We start from the raw sequence: 17,561 nt of genomic DNA on the forward strand, positions 1-17,561 counted from the left end.
TTATTGTTTAGGGCATTCATCTGGGAAGGGGAGAAAAACAATTCAGTTTCAGCTCTCCAGAATATTTTTTTTCTGTGTAGGGCTGTGCGTAGATTATAACACATGTGCATATTTACGTTAAGTTGTACTGCATTTTAAACATCTGTGTTCAAAATCTATCTTGAAAAAGCCCAGCACTAGCTCCCTGCAGTGTAAATTCAGACATTCAGACCTTTCCATGGTGAGACTGGAACCAAATCTCCCATTTCCAGCCTGAACATTATTTTAGAAAAATTAATTCTTTTGCAAAATTCAAGCATTAGAAAAATGGCCCTTGGTCTGTGTGGATGCTCCACATCTCCTGTCTGTTCCCTTCACTCTGGGTGGAACAGGAGGGTACCTGACTTAGGCTGAATCACCACAGGCTGAATGCTCTTATAGTCAATAGAGAAAAGGAAAAGCCTCAGTTGCTGGAGCTAGAGCCTCCCTCAGTAGAGCCTATGTCTGACAACTCATGCTATAGAGAACTTAGATGATTAAATTAAGCAGAATATTGACATTCCTTCACTTGCTCTGTACCAGGCACTAAACATTTCACTGTGGCAGTGCTTGACCAGAGTAACTCCATTTACTTGTTTGTGCTTTATCTCCCTCTCTCAAATGAGGGCAGTTGAAGCACCTCGAAGATAATAAGGTGCTTCAGTCCATTAGCAGTGTGATCAGATCCTCATTAAGACATAACATAGAGTGATATCATTAAACTATGTAGGTGGGACCTGGGCTGCCAAAAATTGTTAGATATCTGAAACTGATGGACTGAATTCCACCCACAGTTTGTCTCCCTTCAAAAGATGGCTAACTTTTCACTAAGGAGACATTTTGATGCAACTGAGCAGTGTGAATAGTATTTATTTCACTTCTTTTGGGATTGAAAAATACAGTAGTATTCCCTGATGAGCTTGCCTGTATTATGCTTAGAGAAGTTAATTAAAATCTTTCCTGTAGTAAATAGTAGTCTTTTTTTTTCTTTCTGTTCTCTTAACATTAGGTTACACTTGGTTCATACTTTCAAAGTCTTTTATAGAATCCTGGAGGATAGAAAATAGTATAAAGATGAACCTGCTTTAGCAGAAGGGTTGGACGATGATCTTTGTCAGTCCCTTCTAACCCTTACCATTCCATCGAAAGAAGAGCCTATAGATCATGTCTAGGAGCTGGTACTTTAGTAAATACTGCTACAGTATTGAGAGGAATGATGGTATTACGGTTTTTTGCTTGGCTTGGAGCAATTCAGTTTACTTGCTTCTTCCTCAGTCCCGCTGTAAAACTAAAGCATAGACAGCTTAAACATCTCTAAAGTAAGGAATTAATTCTGTTCACTGGCAGTGTGTTCAAGCTCTGAATTGACACAGGGGGATTTGAAGGTGTTTAAATGAAAAACAGAGAAACTACTGATATTTTCAGTTTTGAAAGATAATTTTACAGAATGGGGAACACTAAAACTCACAGGCTGTTGCTAACAATTCCCCTGGCACAGGTAATTCAAGGAGAGTGCTCAGGGAAGCTTTATTCCCCTCCTGAGCGTTGCTCTGCTCCTGCATTGTGCAACAGGAGATGACACAATTTTGTGTCTGTACATTCCTCTCCTTTTGCTTCCCAGCAACTGCCTTTCCCTGGAACTTCTCAGACTTCCTTACTGATATTGTAGCTTAGTTTCCCTAGTATTTTATGTAACACCTTGTTCTCTATATCAGTAGTTCTTTAAATGGATAACATGGACAAATTTAGATGTTACAGTCCTCTAAGGAAGCCTCAGCAATCTCCTAGCTGTTAACAATATGTGCTTTAGCAGGTAGATTTGTCATTTGCTGACCTAGCAAGAAAACCCAAATTACTTTGATGTCAAATAAAACTACAGACCTATAATAGCTGAGCAAGAGCCATCCTGGATGTCTTGAGAATTCTTCTTCTAGCACCTTGTCCAGACTGGTGTTCCTGTAGCTTGGTGCAGATCATGGCATGATTGAGAACAAAATGCTACAGAATTGTTCTGAAATGCACAGCAGACTGACAGTGATGGCATTTAGGTGGCTGAAATCTTCTCTCTTTCAGTGATACTAGACAATTTTTCTTGACAGTATTGCTGTGACAATAACTATTCTGTGCCTTTGGTGCCTTGAGACATCGCCTCTCAGCTTGTGTTATTTGCAGGCACAGTGCTGGTTTTGTGTTGCTGTGTACCTAACATAAATATATCTGTCTTTCAAACCTCATATGTCTAAGGTTGACGTATGTTTTATTTTTACTGGAACTATTTGGTTTATAAATGTGTTTAAACTTTAGCTCTTAGTTTCTATTTTCACACTCTGGAGAACTGTCTTCAGCTTTTTTCCACCTTATCTTATAAATGCTCTTGGATCAAACACAATATATATATTGTGCACCTATATCCTATCCAAAAGCTGATATTCCTTTCTTTCTCTGTTAAAACACTTTTTATCTTTTTTAATTTTTCCAACCCTTCTATCTTACAACTGGGACACAGATTTTTACAGATGTCAAGGAGCCTAAAACTGCTTGAAATCTGTGAATCTGTGGGACTCAGGCTCCTAACAGCCTTTGTAAAATCAGGCTTGGTCTGATTGCTTCAGCAGTTCAGTTCTTCTGTGACTTCTACACCAAACCTATCTAAACTCAACCAGCCACATCTCTGTGCTTCTTTTAGATCTTCATTCACATTTGTATTTGTTTAAAATTGATTTAAAATTTATCTGCTCCTCAGATTTTGCAGACTTCAATACTGTACGAGTAAATAGTTACTTAAAGCAACAGTCATTCTGCGAACAAAAGAGATTTCAACCATATTATAGGTATAAATTATAACTAGGCTTTTCTTAATTACATATTTCTTATATACTTATTAATTATATTCTTTATCCAGTAGCTTCAGTAAAACATTCCGGCTCAAAGTTAAACTTTTGCTTTGTTGCAATATGACTGTAATATATCAGAGACATCCACTTTCATAGAGGTAAGTGAAGTCAACTAATGCTACTAACTGTGACTGTAACAGTGCTATCCTATGTAGTGGATTTCTACTCTGCTTTGTTGTATAATAGAGATAATTCCTTTACCACCAGGTAAAGAACGTCTTGCTGACTGCCTGGGAACTACTCCTCTTCAAGCCAGTCAATTTATAGAGAGTTTTATGCAAAAATACAAGAAAGTCCATGAATTTACAAAGAAAACCATTGAACAGTGCCGAAATAAAGGTAATGCAAAGTCGGGAAGCCTGTTTTTGCTTACTGTGATCAGTACTGTGTGACAGTAACCAAACTGACTTCGGGTGTAACTCAACCCAAATTCAGATAGTTACACAAGAGAAGAGATGGAATATCATTTCTTGGTGAACTGAGGTTGTTTTTGTTTTTTTTTTTTCCTTTTTAACCATAGGAGGAGCTGCTTAAATCTGTCTGCCTTGTCTCAGACAAATGCTAACAGAATGAGACGTCTGTTCTCAGAGTGAACCCTACTTAATGTCATGTTACACTGCATCATTTTGATGTATGATGTATTCCAACACAAAAAAGCCCAAGGAATCTTTTACTTAATAAGTATGCTACATGGCTGCTGGACCATCGCAGTTCAGCCATTTAGTCAAAGAGCCAATTCACAGAGCCAATTGTTTTTAACTTATTTTTTCTTTGCATCAGTCAGAATTTATGTTCTTGAAGTTCAGGTGGTATCTGTGATGACAGATGTGTGCAGAGTGCTTCTTGAAGCCAGCAGCTGCAAACTCTTCTTGCATCAAATTAGTTGTTACTCTACATATTCATTTATATTTAGTGAATCCTAGGGGTGCATTAATTTGAGTGGAGGAAATAGAGCTGTTTGAAATACTGCCTTTTAAAAGCTAATTAACAGAATGGACAAAATTGATTTAATTTATTTCTTAATGGAGTATACAGTGCCAAGATATTTTTTAGAAATAAATAGTAAATTTGCAAGATAATATTGCCCATTGTTGTTTGGGTGAGTGTCATGATAGAAAAATATTACTGATTTCCAGTCATGAAAACGGATATTATTCCTTTCTTTGTACTTTGTAGGGCTTAAAAATCTCTTGGAAGCATAAACTTTCATTGTGTCATGCAGTTGCATTCCTTCATTCATTAATATTTCTAAAGAAAAGTGAAGTTATTGAAAGTCTATTTTTAGGTAGAATTAAGCCAAATATATCTGGTAAAATGTTGCACACTTATTATGTATTTTTAATCTATTTAAACTAACATAGCATTCTTTTCTTAAAGGTGAATCAATTTCAATAACCAGATTTCTGTGATAAAGAATCTGGTTTATGAGTTTAGTAGACAGGAGTGTCATAACTTATATCCGTGACTGTCATTGAAATGTACTTATCTAATTAGTACTTAATCCTCCTCCTGCTCCCATCTATCAGCCCCTTTTAAAACTATTAATGGTAGAAGAACAATCTGTTGTGGTCGTACAAGCTCAAAAAATCTGCAGCAGGTCAATATTATTTAATATTTTTCTTGCTAATCCACCTCAGATTCCAGCTTCCCAACAAAAACATTCCAACCTCATAAACTCACTGTAAGCTGAGTTTTCTTTGCTTATCTGCAGTTCAAAGGTGAACAGCACCCACCTGACTAGTATTGAGTGTTATGAATGTCTGATACTCTGTGTAGACATGATAAGCATATAAATAATATTAATTTGTGATGAAGATATTTTTGTTAGAGTATTAGTATATATGTTAGTATATCTTTGTTGGGTTTTGATGAAATTATCCACATATTAAAAAGACTACATTAAGACCTCATTCAAATATGTATTTGCAGATTAACCTTTGACCACAGGAGCACACTTTGCTACTATTATATGAAAGATGGTGTTTGTTTGGGGATGCTAATCAGCTGGGTGATTCTGCTGTGGAGACACACCACACAGGAATAAAGATATAAGAGTAAATCTGCTTCTCCATGAGAATCCAGTGATTCAAGTATTCCATCTTTACATACTGTTCCTCATGGAAAATCTTAGTTAAATTGGGAAGAAAGATTTGTTAAAGAAAATCCTAACCAGATAAACAGCTCTTTTTCCCTAAACTTGTACTTTTGGTATCAGTGCTCCTGGAAACATACTATTTCACAGAAAGCTGTAGTAATTCAGCACAGAACCATCTTCATCCTCTGAACATAAGTCTGGGTATGTGTTGGTTATAGCTTTGTCTTTGAAGAGGTCTCCTTACCACATGTGCTTGCTTGTCTTTTTTGCCAAAGAGGAGATGAAACTGAGGCAGGTGGAACTTCTAAGGTATCTAAACAAAATTCATGGATAGACAAGGTGATAGAATTGTAACAAAAGATTTTGTGAATATATATTTTTAACATGGATGATTTTTCATTTTTCTTAAAATAAGAAGTTTAGTTTTGTTGTAAACTGAGATAAGGTTTTTAGTGTGTTGTTTTGACAGAAGGATCCTCACATCTCTTTTTCTCTCTCAGCACCTCTCACTTGCCTCCCCAAACAGTTGTTTTGGCAAAATACATCATTAGGCCTAACATAAAGCTTGAAGTGTGTTTTTGTGCATTTCTTTTAAACTAAAAAACATCACCACAATAGAGTTAGGGAAGTTTGTCCGTGAAAGAGACATGAAAATACCACATAAAGAAAATGGAAAAAAAAGTTATAACTGTCTGCTAATTTGGGGAAATACTCATTAATGATTTCATTACTCTACAAATTGATTTTTCTTTACTATTCCCAAGTAAACTATTCATTGCATGGAAAGCTCTAATTATGGCTGCTAATAGATAGCTAATTCTGCTAGGTATTTATAGTTTCATCTCCACGGAGAGTTTGCTGGTGTATCAGTAGACCTTCCTAATGAAACTACAGCTTTAATGAACAGATGTTTCCCTCACGTAACAGGTACCAATCCTCTGAATGAAATAACTCTTGGGCCAGAAATACAATAAGCATTTAAGCTCTAAATAAAAGAAGCTCTGACTATTTTCAGAGGGCAAAATATTAAATTGACTCCAGCAGCACATAATGACCAAAGTCTGTATTATCTTCAAAAAGAATTTTTGAAATTTAATCAATCTAAGAATACTAATTTCTGTTTAAATCCTGCCAGGTTATGTAGTTTCCATAATGGGACGTAAAAGACCACTGGCAAATATCAATGCACAGGATTACAAGCTACGTACTCAAGCGGAGAGACAGGCTGTCAATTTTGTTGTTCAAGGTAAAAAAACTCTCCGCCTGCCATCCTACTTACTTACCTTTCTCTGTGCTTGCCTTTAGTGGACAACAACTATGCTAGTCTCAAAATAATGAGTATTATATAATATATGAGTATATGAGTTGTTCACTGGAGCAGACTTCTGAGGCATGAATTTAACTATAGGAGAGAAATTTGAATGATGTATTCTATCTACCTTGGAAATTGCCAGTGAACAGTATCATCATCATCATCACAACAGTTTCAATGTTCTAATACACTGTACAATGTACTAATACTCTGTAGTAGTTAAACATAGGTACAGATACAAGCTATGTATAGAGAGAATATCTAGAATTTAGTGCTTCAAATGCAGTATTATATTAAAACATTTTCTTTTCTGATTGTGATAGTGTATTAATCCAAAATAGTTTCTCTGATTATGCTGCTTACAGATTCTTTTATTTTGCTAGATAGCTTCAGTTTGTGAAATACACAACATTACAGGAATAATTCATTGTTATTATTTACTTTGAAACCTAACTCATTCTTTGTACAGAACATTCAAACTTAATCATGTGGAGGGAAAAAAAAAAGTCTTTTTTCACAGAAAAACACTGCAATATTTGTCATATAGGTTGGATATATAACATGTTCAAATGTTAGTTAATCTGATGCATTAACATACTCTGTTTAAATCACGTGGGGCTCAGTGTTGTACAGAACTTAGCCACCTAAAGGAAAAAAAATACCTGACTGTTAGTCCAAGACTGAGATGCCTCCTGCCAAGCTATCCCCTGGATGAATTATTATTTTAACTGTATTAAACTGACAGGGTTTTCATTAAGTTGTTTTGGAAGTGTACAATTTGCAACCGAGTAAAAGGTGCTTGCTAGACATGGTTATAGCATGCTTTTTATAAAGTGATTTGAATTTGTCTTTTGGAAGGACCTTGTGTTTTTTCTTCTTTTTTTTTTTTCTCCAAATATTATTCATTTTAATGCTTCATTTTAAACATGACTTAAATCTTTCTGTCACCTTTGACTCTCCTTATAATTAGGAACTGAATTTAAGTACTGTCTCTGCAAGGATATGTACAGAACCAGAATCCTAATACATGCCCTGTTGGTTGTGCTCAAGGGATGGCTGCCTTGCTTTAGTAGGCACCCAACTGTAGAATTTTAAAATGTCCATATAAAATCCACAGCAACGCTTGCATTTTTATAGCTCTGGGCATGCCTGTGCAACCTTCTCCAGAGACCTGTGTTTGGTTCACCTGGGTTTCCATCCAGCTGGCCAGCAGCCCTCTCCTGTTGAAAGCACAATGCTTGAGCTAACACAGCGAGTCCTGCTGAGTGTACAGGGCAGCATTAATCAAGGTACACGGCCTTCCAAGCAGCACTTGCTTATGTCCATCTGTCCAAAGAGCTTGGAGCTGAGGCAAAGATATCACAGAGCTGTCTACGAAACACTCGCTTGTATGTGCCTACAATAATAAGATAATTGTGTTTCATTGCTGAAATAATTGAAATGCTTGAAATAATATTGGAGAACAAATCTGATGAAAAATAACATAACAGTTAATCATAACATGTAATACTAGATGGTGTTATGAAGCTAGGATTAAAAACTCTGAAATATTCAGTGTTCCAAACTTTTATTAAAAATTCATTCTAGACAATGATTTTTCAATTTCAGGATTGCATCTAGGAGGTAATATTTTAAGACTGCAAAAAGTTTGTAAATTATGTTAAAATATTTTATCACAGTTACTGTACTAAAATGCATTTAATATATATGTTTTTTAATTATACCTAATGCTCCAATTAATTTAAGCAGTTTGCATTTTGGTTAGGGTAGCAGCAACTGATAACAGGAAGAATTCTTCTGATGCACGACTATATTGAAAGGAATGTTAGTTTCAGCTTTAACTTACTACAACAGGATTTCCCACCATTCTTTCGTATATTTTCCTCTTTTTTAATATTTCTCAGTTCAGTAGTCTTTATCAATGTGCAATAATATTTTTTATTATAATTCAGCTTTACATAACTGCATAGATTAAACTATTTTTTTATTATTATTTATTTACGATTGTGGCAAAATCAACCAGAGGGATATAATAAATTTCTTTTGAAATATTTTAAATAGCATATCTCTCAAAGTCATATCTCAGAAAAAAACTATTTTGAAAGTTCTCTTGCATTTTATTACTTTATGTTGTTTCATGAAGAATACATATGGAACATGTGTGTTGTGATGGACTAAGTGCTCAGTTATATAATTCTTACAGTCACTAAGAAATTTATCTGATGTTTCTCAAAGCATCCTTTCTTACTTTTTACATCAATGTGTCCCTTTTTGTGTTGTGTTGAACCAATTTGACACATCATTTGAACATGAAAACAAGATAGGTATTTGAGGCTAAATCATAGAATCATAGAATCCTTTAGGTTGGAAGGGACCTTTAAGATCATCAAGTCCAACCATTGAGCCAATAGGGCTCTAAAGTCCTCTGCTAAAACAGATCAGAATCTGTCAGGGTTGGAAGGGACCACAAGGATCACCCAGTTCCAACCCCTCTGCCATGAGCAGGGACACCTCCCACTAGATCAGGCTGCCCAGAGCCTCATCCAGCCTGGCCTTAAAGTACTCCAGGTGGGGTCTCACCAGAGCAGAGTAGAGGGGGAGAATCACCTCCCTCAACCTGCTGGCCACACTTAACGTCGTTAATGAGTAAAACAGAGTCTCAGTATGGGATTCGGAGGAGGCAGTTTGTCATAGAAAACTGTGAAGAAAGAAGAACTGTGAAGTCTACCTCTTTGATCTCTTAGATATTCTCCCTTAGCCAAAAGGGTCAACCATGTCCTAGGGTGCATCAAGCACAGCATAGCTGGCTGCTGGAGGGAGGTGACTGGACTTGACAATGGACTCATGTGGCTCCACCATGAGCACTGTGTGCAGTTTTGGGCACCTCAGACTGTGTACTGAAAAGACCAACCAAGATGGTGAAAAGTCTTCAGGGCAAGGCTCAGGTGGATCTGCTGAGGTAACTTGGTTTGTTCAGCTTGGAGAAGAGAAAGCTGGAGGGTGAGCTCATTGCAGTCTGGAGCTTCTTCAAGGTGGGCAGCGGAGGTGGAGATGCTGATCTCTCTCTGCTGACCAGCAACAGGACACGGGGAAATAGAATGAATTTGTCAGGGGAAGTTCACACTGGACGCTAGGAAAAAGTTCTTTACTGCCTTGGTGGTCAGGCACTGGAAACAGGCTGCCCAGGGAACTCGTCATGGCATCAAGTCTGTCAGAGTTCAGGTGCCTGAATGATGCCCTTAGTCATATGGTTTAGTTTTAGGTAGTCCTGTGAGGAGCAGGGAGTTGGACTTGATCCTTATGGATCAATTATTTAATCTTGAGGTATTCTATGATTGTATCATTATCTCCCAGAAGAGTACCCTTACCATTTCCCTACCTGTCTGATCTTTATCCCTACTCTAGAAGTTGAACCATTTGGAGGAATGAATTCAAAATTCATTGAGTTAGGGGGTGCCAAAAAGAAAACGTCTACAGTCTAGCACTTTTAGGATATCTGACAGGACAAGGAGAATTATGTCTTCCATTTCTATTTAAAGGATTATTTCTGTATTTTATCTATAAATCTTTATGTAAAATGTGTTAAACCCCTGTTGCATGGTTCAGAGCAGACCCCTTCACCAAAGTGCGGGTCTGGAGAGTCTTTCTGCCTCCTGATCACCAGAAATGTGTAGTCTGTTATGTAACATGACACTGTTTTATGCACCACTGCTCTTAAGACTGTAATGTAATGAATATACATGACATACACATGGTAATATGGAAAAGCATAAAACTAAGTTTCCAAATGGAGATGCAGCACTGAAAAAAATGTTCTAGCTTTTTGTGACATTAAATTTTAATTAATTTACAGGCAAATTTCAATTCCAGTTTAGACTTAGATAATTTTATACACATTTTATAAAAAGCAATTTTACAACTCATCGCCATGACTGACAAATTCACCTTTAATTAACACTGCATTGCATATTATTGTTTTCTGGGTTTAATTAACATGTTAATTGCAATGTCTAATTTTCTTTTTGTACACTTTAATTTAAAAGTAGATCACTTTTTCTTGTAGGATCTGCAGCTGATCTCTGTAAAATGGCTATGGTGGAGATTTTTACCTCTGTTGTCGTTTCTCCAACATTAACAGCCAGGTTAGTCATGAATGACAAAACTGATTTTAAAACAAAATTAGTTGAAATTAATGCATTTCTGTCATTTTAAGCAGGTGTAGAATGTGTATGCCTCTGAGTCTTTTAACAAGCAAGGACTTGTGAGGTGGGTTTATAGATTCAAAGTTGCATCTTTATGCTTAAATGGTTGGATCTGTAAATCCATCCCAAGGTGATGAAGTGCCCTGGGGCTGTTTAAACGCGGTCAGATCCAGTTCAGTGGTAGTTCTGCACTTTTGAAGTCAAGTCCACTGATCATATCCTTCCGGTATTTTGAGTGTATTGTACAATGGGAACTGAACATTCAATGAGCTGGGTGGAAAAAAAACCCACAGGAATCAGGAAACCAGTGCTCTAGCAAAAGAAATGAACATTTTTTATTCTTGTATAAATGGATTTCCTTTGCTAAAGAAAAGCTAAGTCATCATGTTTCTCTTCTGTTGTGACTGGTCATAGCTGGGTAGGAGATCATAGAACATCCTCAAGATTTTTATGCCACTAGCAGAAAAAATGAAGACTATCTTTCCTATAATAAAGGATGGAGGGGATTGTGCAGACACTCAGTGAGTGTTATTACTTGTTGCAATAGAAAGCTACTTTGAAGGCAAACGTAGAAAACCAAACAAACAGATCGTCATCTTCTGTAATGTTGTAGTGAACAATCCAGCAGAACAAGAATTTTTGCAGTAGAAGATCAGATAAAAGCAGAGATAGCAGGTACTGCAGAACATTAGTGTTTCTGTTGCCATCCAGAAAAGGAAATCATAAAAACTTAGCAATTGTGTTTTAAGGACCCCACTGGGAGTTTAGGTTAGTACAAAGTAACAGGGTTTGGCCTTCCAAGCAAGTTTACAATTCTGTGTAACATCTAAACCTATACTACTCTGTGTGTGTTTGTGTGTGTATTGTTTACACACAGTGGTGTTGTCTTCATCAATGCTTAAAAATGCAATTTCTAATTACAAATATCAGTTGCACATGTTGAATTCAAAGGTAGAATCACTCCTATGCCAAAAATAGAACTTGTTCTGAGGAACACTCTCAAGCATTACTTTAGGTTCAATAACTAGCTATTTGTTGTAATGCTGAGAAAGCCAAAGGGTTTTGTGGCTAAAGCTCATGAATATTTTCTTCTCTCAACAGAAAATTTTGCTTTGGTTGTCCTTTCTCAAAGCTATTTTTTTTAAAGAAGTAGTGTCACCAAATGGCTAAGTGATAACAGACATGGGGAAGTACTGAAGTTTTGCATGTTGAAGTATCTTGTGTTCTGAAAGAGCAAGGGAATGGCTGAACCACACATCAGAAGATTATCACTTCCTATCCTTCTTATTCCTATCATAAATGTCACATCTGGGAAAGGCCAAGGCTACGAGGACATGTAAAAGAGACAGACTGTTTTAATCTGAAATTTTGAACTCCTGCCAGCCATTACCAACTGGATGGCTTTGCTAAAGGAGAGCCTTTTAATAGTCACTAATGGCTCCGTGCTGTAATATTTAGTAGGTACTTAGAAGCCAGGCTTGTCAGAAAAGCACAATCAATGCCTTTATAAATTCTGTGAACACTCACCTGGTTAAATGGTGACGTTTGAAAACATCACTGTGGTCTTGCTAGAAGAGTATAGGACTGAAAATCGAGAATTTGTGTTTCCACTTGTCTGCCAGGTGAGAGTCAGTTGTTTTTTCAGTGGTCTGTTTCTTGATTTTCTTATCAGTCAGGTCAGCATAATGATCCTAACATCCTTTGTAAAGCCCTTTGAAAAATATTGTTAAAAGGAAGTGTATGCGTAATTGTTGCTGGTGTTGTAACAGTAGGAATGCACAGGAGCTCTTCCAAAATGAGGAATAAAATCAATCTCCTGTTATCATCACATCAGATCATATTCATTCCAAGGATAACATGCTACTATCTTTTCTTATATCTTCATCATGTTGTAAGTATTTTTTTTTCCCCTATTGGAACTTTCAATTTCGGAAACAGGATTTCACTTTGAACAACATATCAAAGAGAAATATCTCTTTACATATGCTTTAGAAGTGATTATGAACCCCACATTTACACTGGGAAGCACTATCCCATTAGGCAGAGCAAGTACTGCCTCACACTCAACATATTGTCTTCCTTACCTTGGAAATAAAAAAAAAAAACTCAAGTAAATTACAGATGGGGTCCTACAGTTTTCAGTGTTCGTTCACAGGTTTGTTTGCAGTCTTCTCCACTGACAGCACTGCATTCATTTCAGCTGCAAGCAACCTCTGACCCAACAGTATGAAGCTTCATTTTTGTAGGAGTAATAGTCAGCAGATTCTCAGTTATTGTTTGCACATACGATATTCCATTTGGAAGTCAGGGAAAGGTAATTGAGTTGCATTTTCATGATGCTTCATCAGAGAGGGCCTCTTGATGAAACAGTGTATTCCACTGTGACTGTTCAATGGCTGGTCTGTCAAATAGCAATCTCATTTTTCTCTTTGTGTTTCTTCATCTTCTAATTCAAGTGCCAGCCTAGGAACTTATGCTGTTGACAATAAAAAGGCAATCAGGTACTTGGAAATAATTTTAGAGAAATGGGGAAGAGTAGCATTAAATGCGATAGATACAGCAAGGAGCTGATACTAGTATGGGCTGGCTATTGGCATCAGTGTTAACATCTCTGCATTTTGTGTGGCGTTGGTGAGTAATCAAAATGATTTCTTCAGACTTCTTCCATATTACCTAGATCTTTAAGATGCTGTTCTGCCACTGATGGCCAAGCTGCTTACTGAAAATGTGCTGCTGACATAAATTATTCAAGTGCTAGCTTTTGCCTGTCTGATACAATTCACAGAACCTCTGTGCAATGTGTCCTGCAGGCAGATGGTAGCAAATAAACTTCTGAAGTGAGATCAAGGCATATAGGAGCAGCTGAAAGAAAGATTTATGGAATTGATGAGAGTGGAAAGGTACTCAGTGAACCAAGATGGACAGTTGTAGTTATTTTCAGTGTTTAAAATATCATTGCAATGGCAGATGCAGAAACTTGGTAAGAGAAAAGGATGCTGGCAAATTGTGGGAGAAATGCTGCCTATAGCACTTCTTGTAAAAATTGTCACTTTGTAAGCTGAAGATGCACTGATGTCTACCTTGTGCTACATGGACTTTTCAGAAACTCATTAAAGATGATAATATCCCAACAACATGCAAATTAAATTTAACAAGTCTATAGAACTATTGAAAAATTTGGTGTGAATCCAGCAATTCTGCTTTCTCACCAATTTATTGTTCCTTCAGCACTGGACGTGTGCCACAAACACACAGCTTTACTTCTCAGCATGTCTGGAGCATAGTTAAAGAGACAGGTTCAAAATGAATGATTCAAAAAGGAGGAGCCAAAAGCAAATAAAAGGAAAAGGAACTATCTTATTTTCTTGGTCCCAGCTGCTTTCCAGTAGCAGTGGATGTTGGAGATTTTGTGTGTCTTCCTCAGAGAACAAACACTTTAATCAGCCTAATGATTTTCTGAGTTGGTGAACTGTAAATGCAGCTCTCTTCTACACAGATAGCTAAATTAGTTAGAAACAGCCCTAATCATTCCAGCAGCAAGCATTGTTATGTGACCTGGATTTTTTTTTCAGGTACAAATCATATGATAGATCACAAGTGATTAATTTGTTGGAAGTGGTTTCAGGTTTAGTTAGACACAAGAACCATGAGGCATTTTTATAAGGTGTGTGGGGATTCAAGCATTAGTAAGTTATTGACTGATTATCATTTCTCAGATTCATACAAAGGGCATATTGATAAAATCAACTTCTTGGTTACATTCCAGCTTCAGCTGAACACATTCAGTAAACTGCTTAGTGCTGCTGCTATGTGTGATGGTTTTCTTTAATTCTGGACATGAATCTTATGTCCCTTTATTTATTTTATTTGTTTAATTTGTTATTAAATGAAATAATTGTCTGTAGCAGTTAACCAGGATTTTTCAACTAAATGCTTATTGCTCTGGTGCTCTGTCTGCAATTCCAATATATATAGTTGCAGAAGTGCTCTAAAGAATTAACTCTAGCAAGATTGTCAACTTTTATCCTTAGCCTAGTAGTGGAGAAATACTCACAAAGAAAAGATAAAAGCTTTGGATTCTGCTTGAGGAGAGCATAAAATCTTTGTTTCACAGACATATGCTTTTGTTTCAATAGCAGAAGGAAACATCCTAGATCATACTGCTGTGTTAGAAATGACTTTGAACTCTCCACAGCTGCTATGCTGGTTCAGTATGTAGCTCTTTGCATCCCAAAGTGGCCAAATAACACATTTTTAGGTGTGCTGGGACTTAGCAAAATCATTAATTTCCTCAAGCATTCAAAGCAGTGTTTTGCATGTATTCACAAGATGGTGAACTGTTACCTGAACACTTCATGTACAGTGAGCCAGAACAAGTCAGAAAAATTTATTCTTTATAGAAAAAGCTAAATATATTTAATATGCTTAAATGTCATAGCCAAAAAAGACATTCGTGATGTTGCAGGTTTTTCAGTGTTTCTTCATGTTGAACAGTCAACACAAATAAGTAATTTTCATTTACAAAAAACTTTTGAAGGTCACCTTTGAGATTAGTATGTTTTAGAACACTTTACATACATGTGAAAATTCTATTCTCTTTAATTATTCATCTGTTCAGCTTCCTGCTCTTCATGATGTAGCTGCTGGGAAAACAAATTTCACAAGTTAGCTGAATTTTTATGCTTAAATTATTAAAATGTCAGAATAACTTGGTCTTTATTATGGAAACACTGAAAGAGGCAGCTTAATGTTAATGCAGGTAATGCCTATGCAGGCATGATATATGTTAAGCTATAGCTTTTATATCATCACATTAGAAATCCTTCTTGATGCAGCTTCAGAAGAAACTTGAAAAACCTTCAAAATGTGATGGAATTATCCTAACCTTGTTCCTTAGGTACATAACAGCTAAAAGACATTCTTTGCACTCGAATCTGTGTACTTCTGTGAGGAAACTGATTCTATTAAATAACAGGTACTATTAGGGGTATCAGAAAAAAAAATCAGTATAGTTTTAGTGTAGTGAGCATTTCTAAGAAGAACTGGATACAACATGCATCTGATCCATTATCTCTGAGTGTGGCCAGTAGCAGATGCTTCTGGAGGAGGGTGTAAGATTTGTAGCAGGATAGACTGTCTGTCTGAAGATTTTCATCTTCCACTGATTGTGGGGATGAGTCTAAGTTCTGAAAGAGAATATTTGTATTAAAAGTCTTCTCCCTAAATCATTGTATGTCATAATTTCTAAATGTTCTTGAAATCCGTACAAGTGTTTTATAGATGAACAAACATTCTGGCCTTTGCTGGCAATTGGTTTCATTACATGCCTTTTAAACCAATCTCTTGTTTTATTAAATCTGAATTTAAGTATGAATTTCTCAAATTTTCAATTGACTAACTTCACGTTTTTCTGCAATGGAACGTAAACCATCTTTCCTTGTTTTTTGGGGGTTTTGTGTGTTTTTTATATTCCTCCCTTTCATCTGATTTCAAAATACCTTATTCTTTTAATATTTTTTTTTCTAACCACTTAACAGCTTTTATGCTTTCCTATTTTTTTTTAAAACTTATGATTATATACAAGGGTTTTAACTATGTACTCTCCTATCTGCAATTTTGAAGTCTCCCATTATGCATTTATAGGTTTCAAGTTCAAAATTAAAAATGTGATGTTATTAGTTGAATGATTATTTTATTCCTCAACAAAGGGGATAACACAGGATGACAAACAAGGATATTAATAGCTGGGATATAAAATCAGATAGTGTTGTGTCAGAAATGTTATTAGTTTCAATGATCAACGACATAGTACTTTTTTAAATAAAAAGAAAACCATGTGTGACTAGAAAATGACTAATTTTTTTAAAGTATTTCTAAATGTTTATTGTGCTACCATGTGATTATTAATACCCTTTTGAAAGTAGTGTGCTTTTAGTAACTGTTTTTATGTTCATACATTTTTTAATTGTACATATATAAAAACTTAACTATTAACACTCTGATGTTCATAAGTAATACATTGTAGTTTGTTTTTTTTTTAAGTTTAACTAGAACTTTTACTCAAACAAATAAGATATGATAGCTTTCAAATAACTCATGTTCTTTGGCCCTTCTCCAAAGAGAATCCTTTGCGTTTAGGAAATCGCTTGTTGTGATTTAATTCTCAGCATATCTTCAAAATAGAAATAAAATGTGTAATGTTTTAATGAAAATTTTACACTTGTGTACTCTAGCTCAGAATCAGACAATCTGAAGGTGCCACACTTTTTTTTTTTTTTCTGAAAATGTAGAGCTAACCAACAGGAAGCATCTTAAAAGCAGTTTAATTTAGGCTCTCAGCCTGGTTCTTAGTCAGAATGAGATACCCGTAATTCCTTACAGCATCATACAGTCAATTAAATTGGAAAATACCATTAAGACCATTGAGTTCAACTGTATCAGAATCATTAAGGTTGGAAAAGACCCTTAAGATCATCAAGACCTTAACAGGATCTTCCAGATGCCCGTAAGAGATTTAGATGATAACAGGACCCTCTTATTTAAAGCTTTCACAGTTATCCAATTTTAAACTATATTTTAATTTATTTTCTGTTCAGACTCGTAAACCAGCCAGCTCAATGCAATATGTGAGCTCCTTTCAGATGTCCTTTAAGCAATATACTTAGCACTTTACACAATTGCTTAGCCTGTCATGCTGCCCATGCTCAGTTAGACCTCCTATGTGAGAGCCTGGGCCTGTGGTGAGGAAAGTGAATAAAGACAGCAGCTGAGACAGGTGACTTTTGAGGGATCTGGAATGGGCATGTGGTGGGTCCAGGTGAGTCCTGCTGCCAAGCAATGGAGTAAATTGACTGGCAGATAGTCTGTAGGAATTAATTTGTGGTCTATATTTTGTATTGCCTTCATGCAGACCACTCTAGAAAACGAGACCATGTTATGCTGTAGATGTGTTATTAACAGAGTAAAATTTCCCTGGTTATACAAAAATGTATCATTAAAATGAACAGATTTTGTCTAAACTTCAGGTATCCAGTGTAGGT

The 17,561-nt window shown here is 36.1% G+C and overlaps 1 protein-coding gene across 1 annotated transcript in view; it reads left to right on the forward strand.

Annotated features, from left to right (window-relative positions):
* POLN (polymerase (DNA directed) nu) overlaps positions 1-17,561 on the forward strand; it is a 101,970-nt gene that overhangs the window by 67,417 nt on the left and 16,992 nt on the right. Inside the window, exons 19-21 of the mRNA XM_008936120.1 lie at positions 3,120-3,251; positions 6,143-6,253; positions 10,383-10,461. Of these exons, the coding sequence (XP_008934368.1) occupies positions 3,120-3,251; positions 6,143-6,253; positions 10,383-10,461 (322 nt within the window). The remainder of the gene's footprint in view (positions 1-3,119; positions 3,252-6,142; positions 6,254-10,382; positions 10,462-17,561) is intronic.

The sequence above is a fragment of the Merops nubicus genome, unplaced genomic scaffold (genome assembly GCF_000691845.1).
Source record: "Merops nubicus isolate BGI_N331 unplaced genomic scaffold, ASM69184v1 scaffold1030, whole genome shotgun sequence".
Taxonomy (NCBI): Eukaryota; Metazoa; Chordata; class Aves; order Coraciiformes; family Meropidae; genus Merops; species Merops nubicus.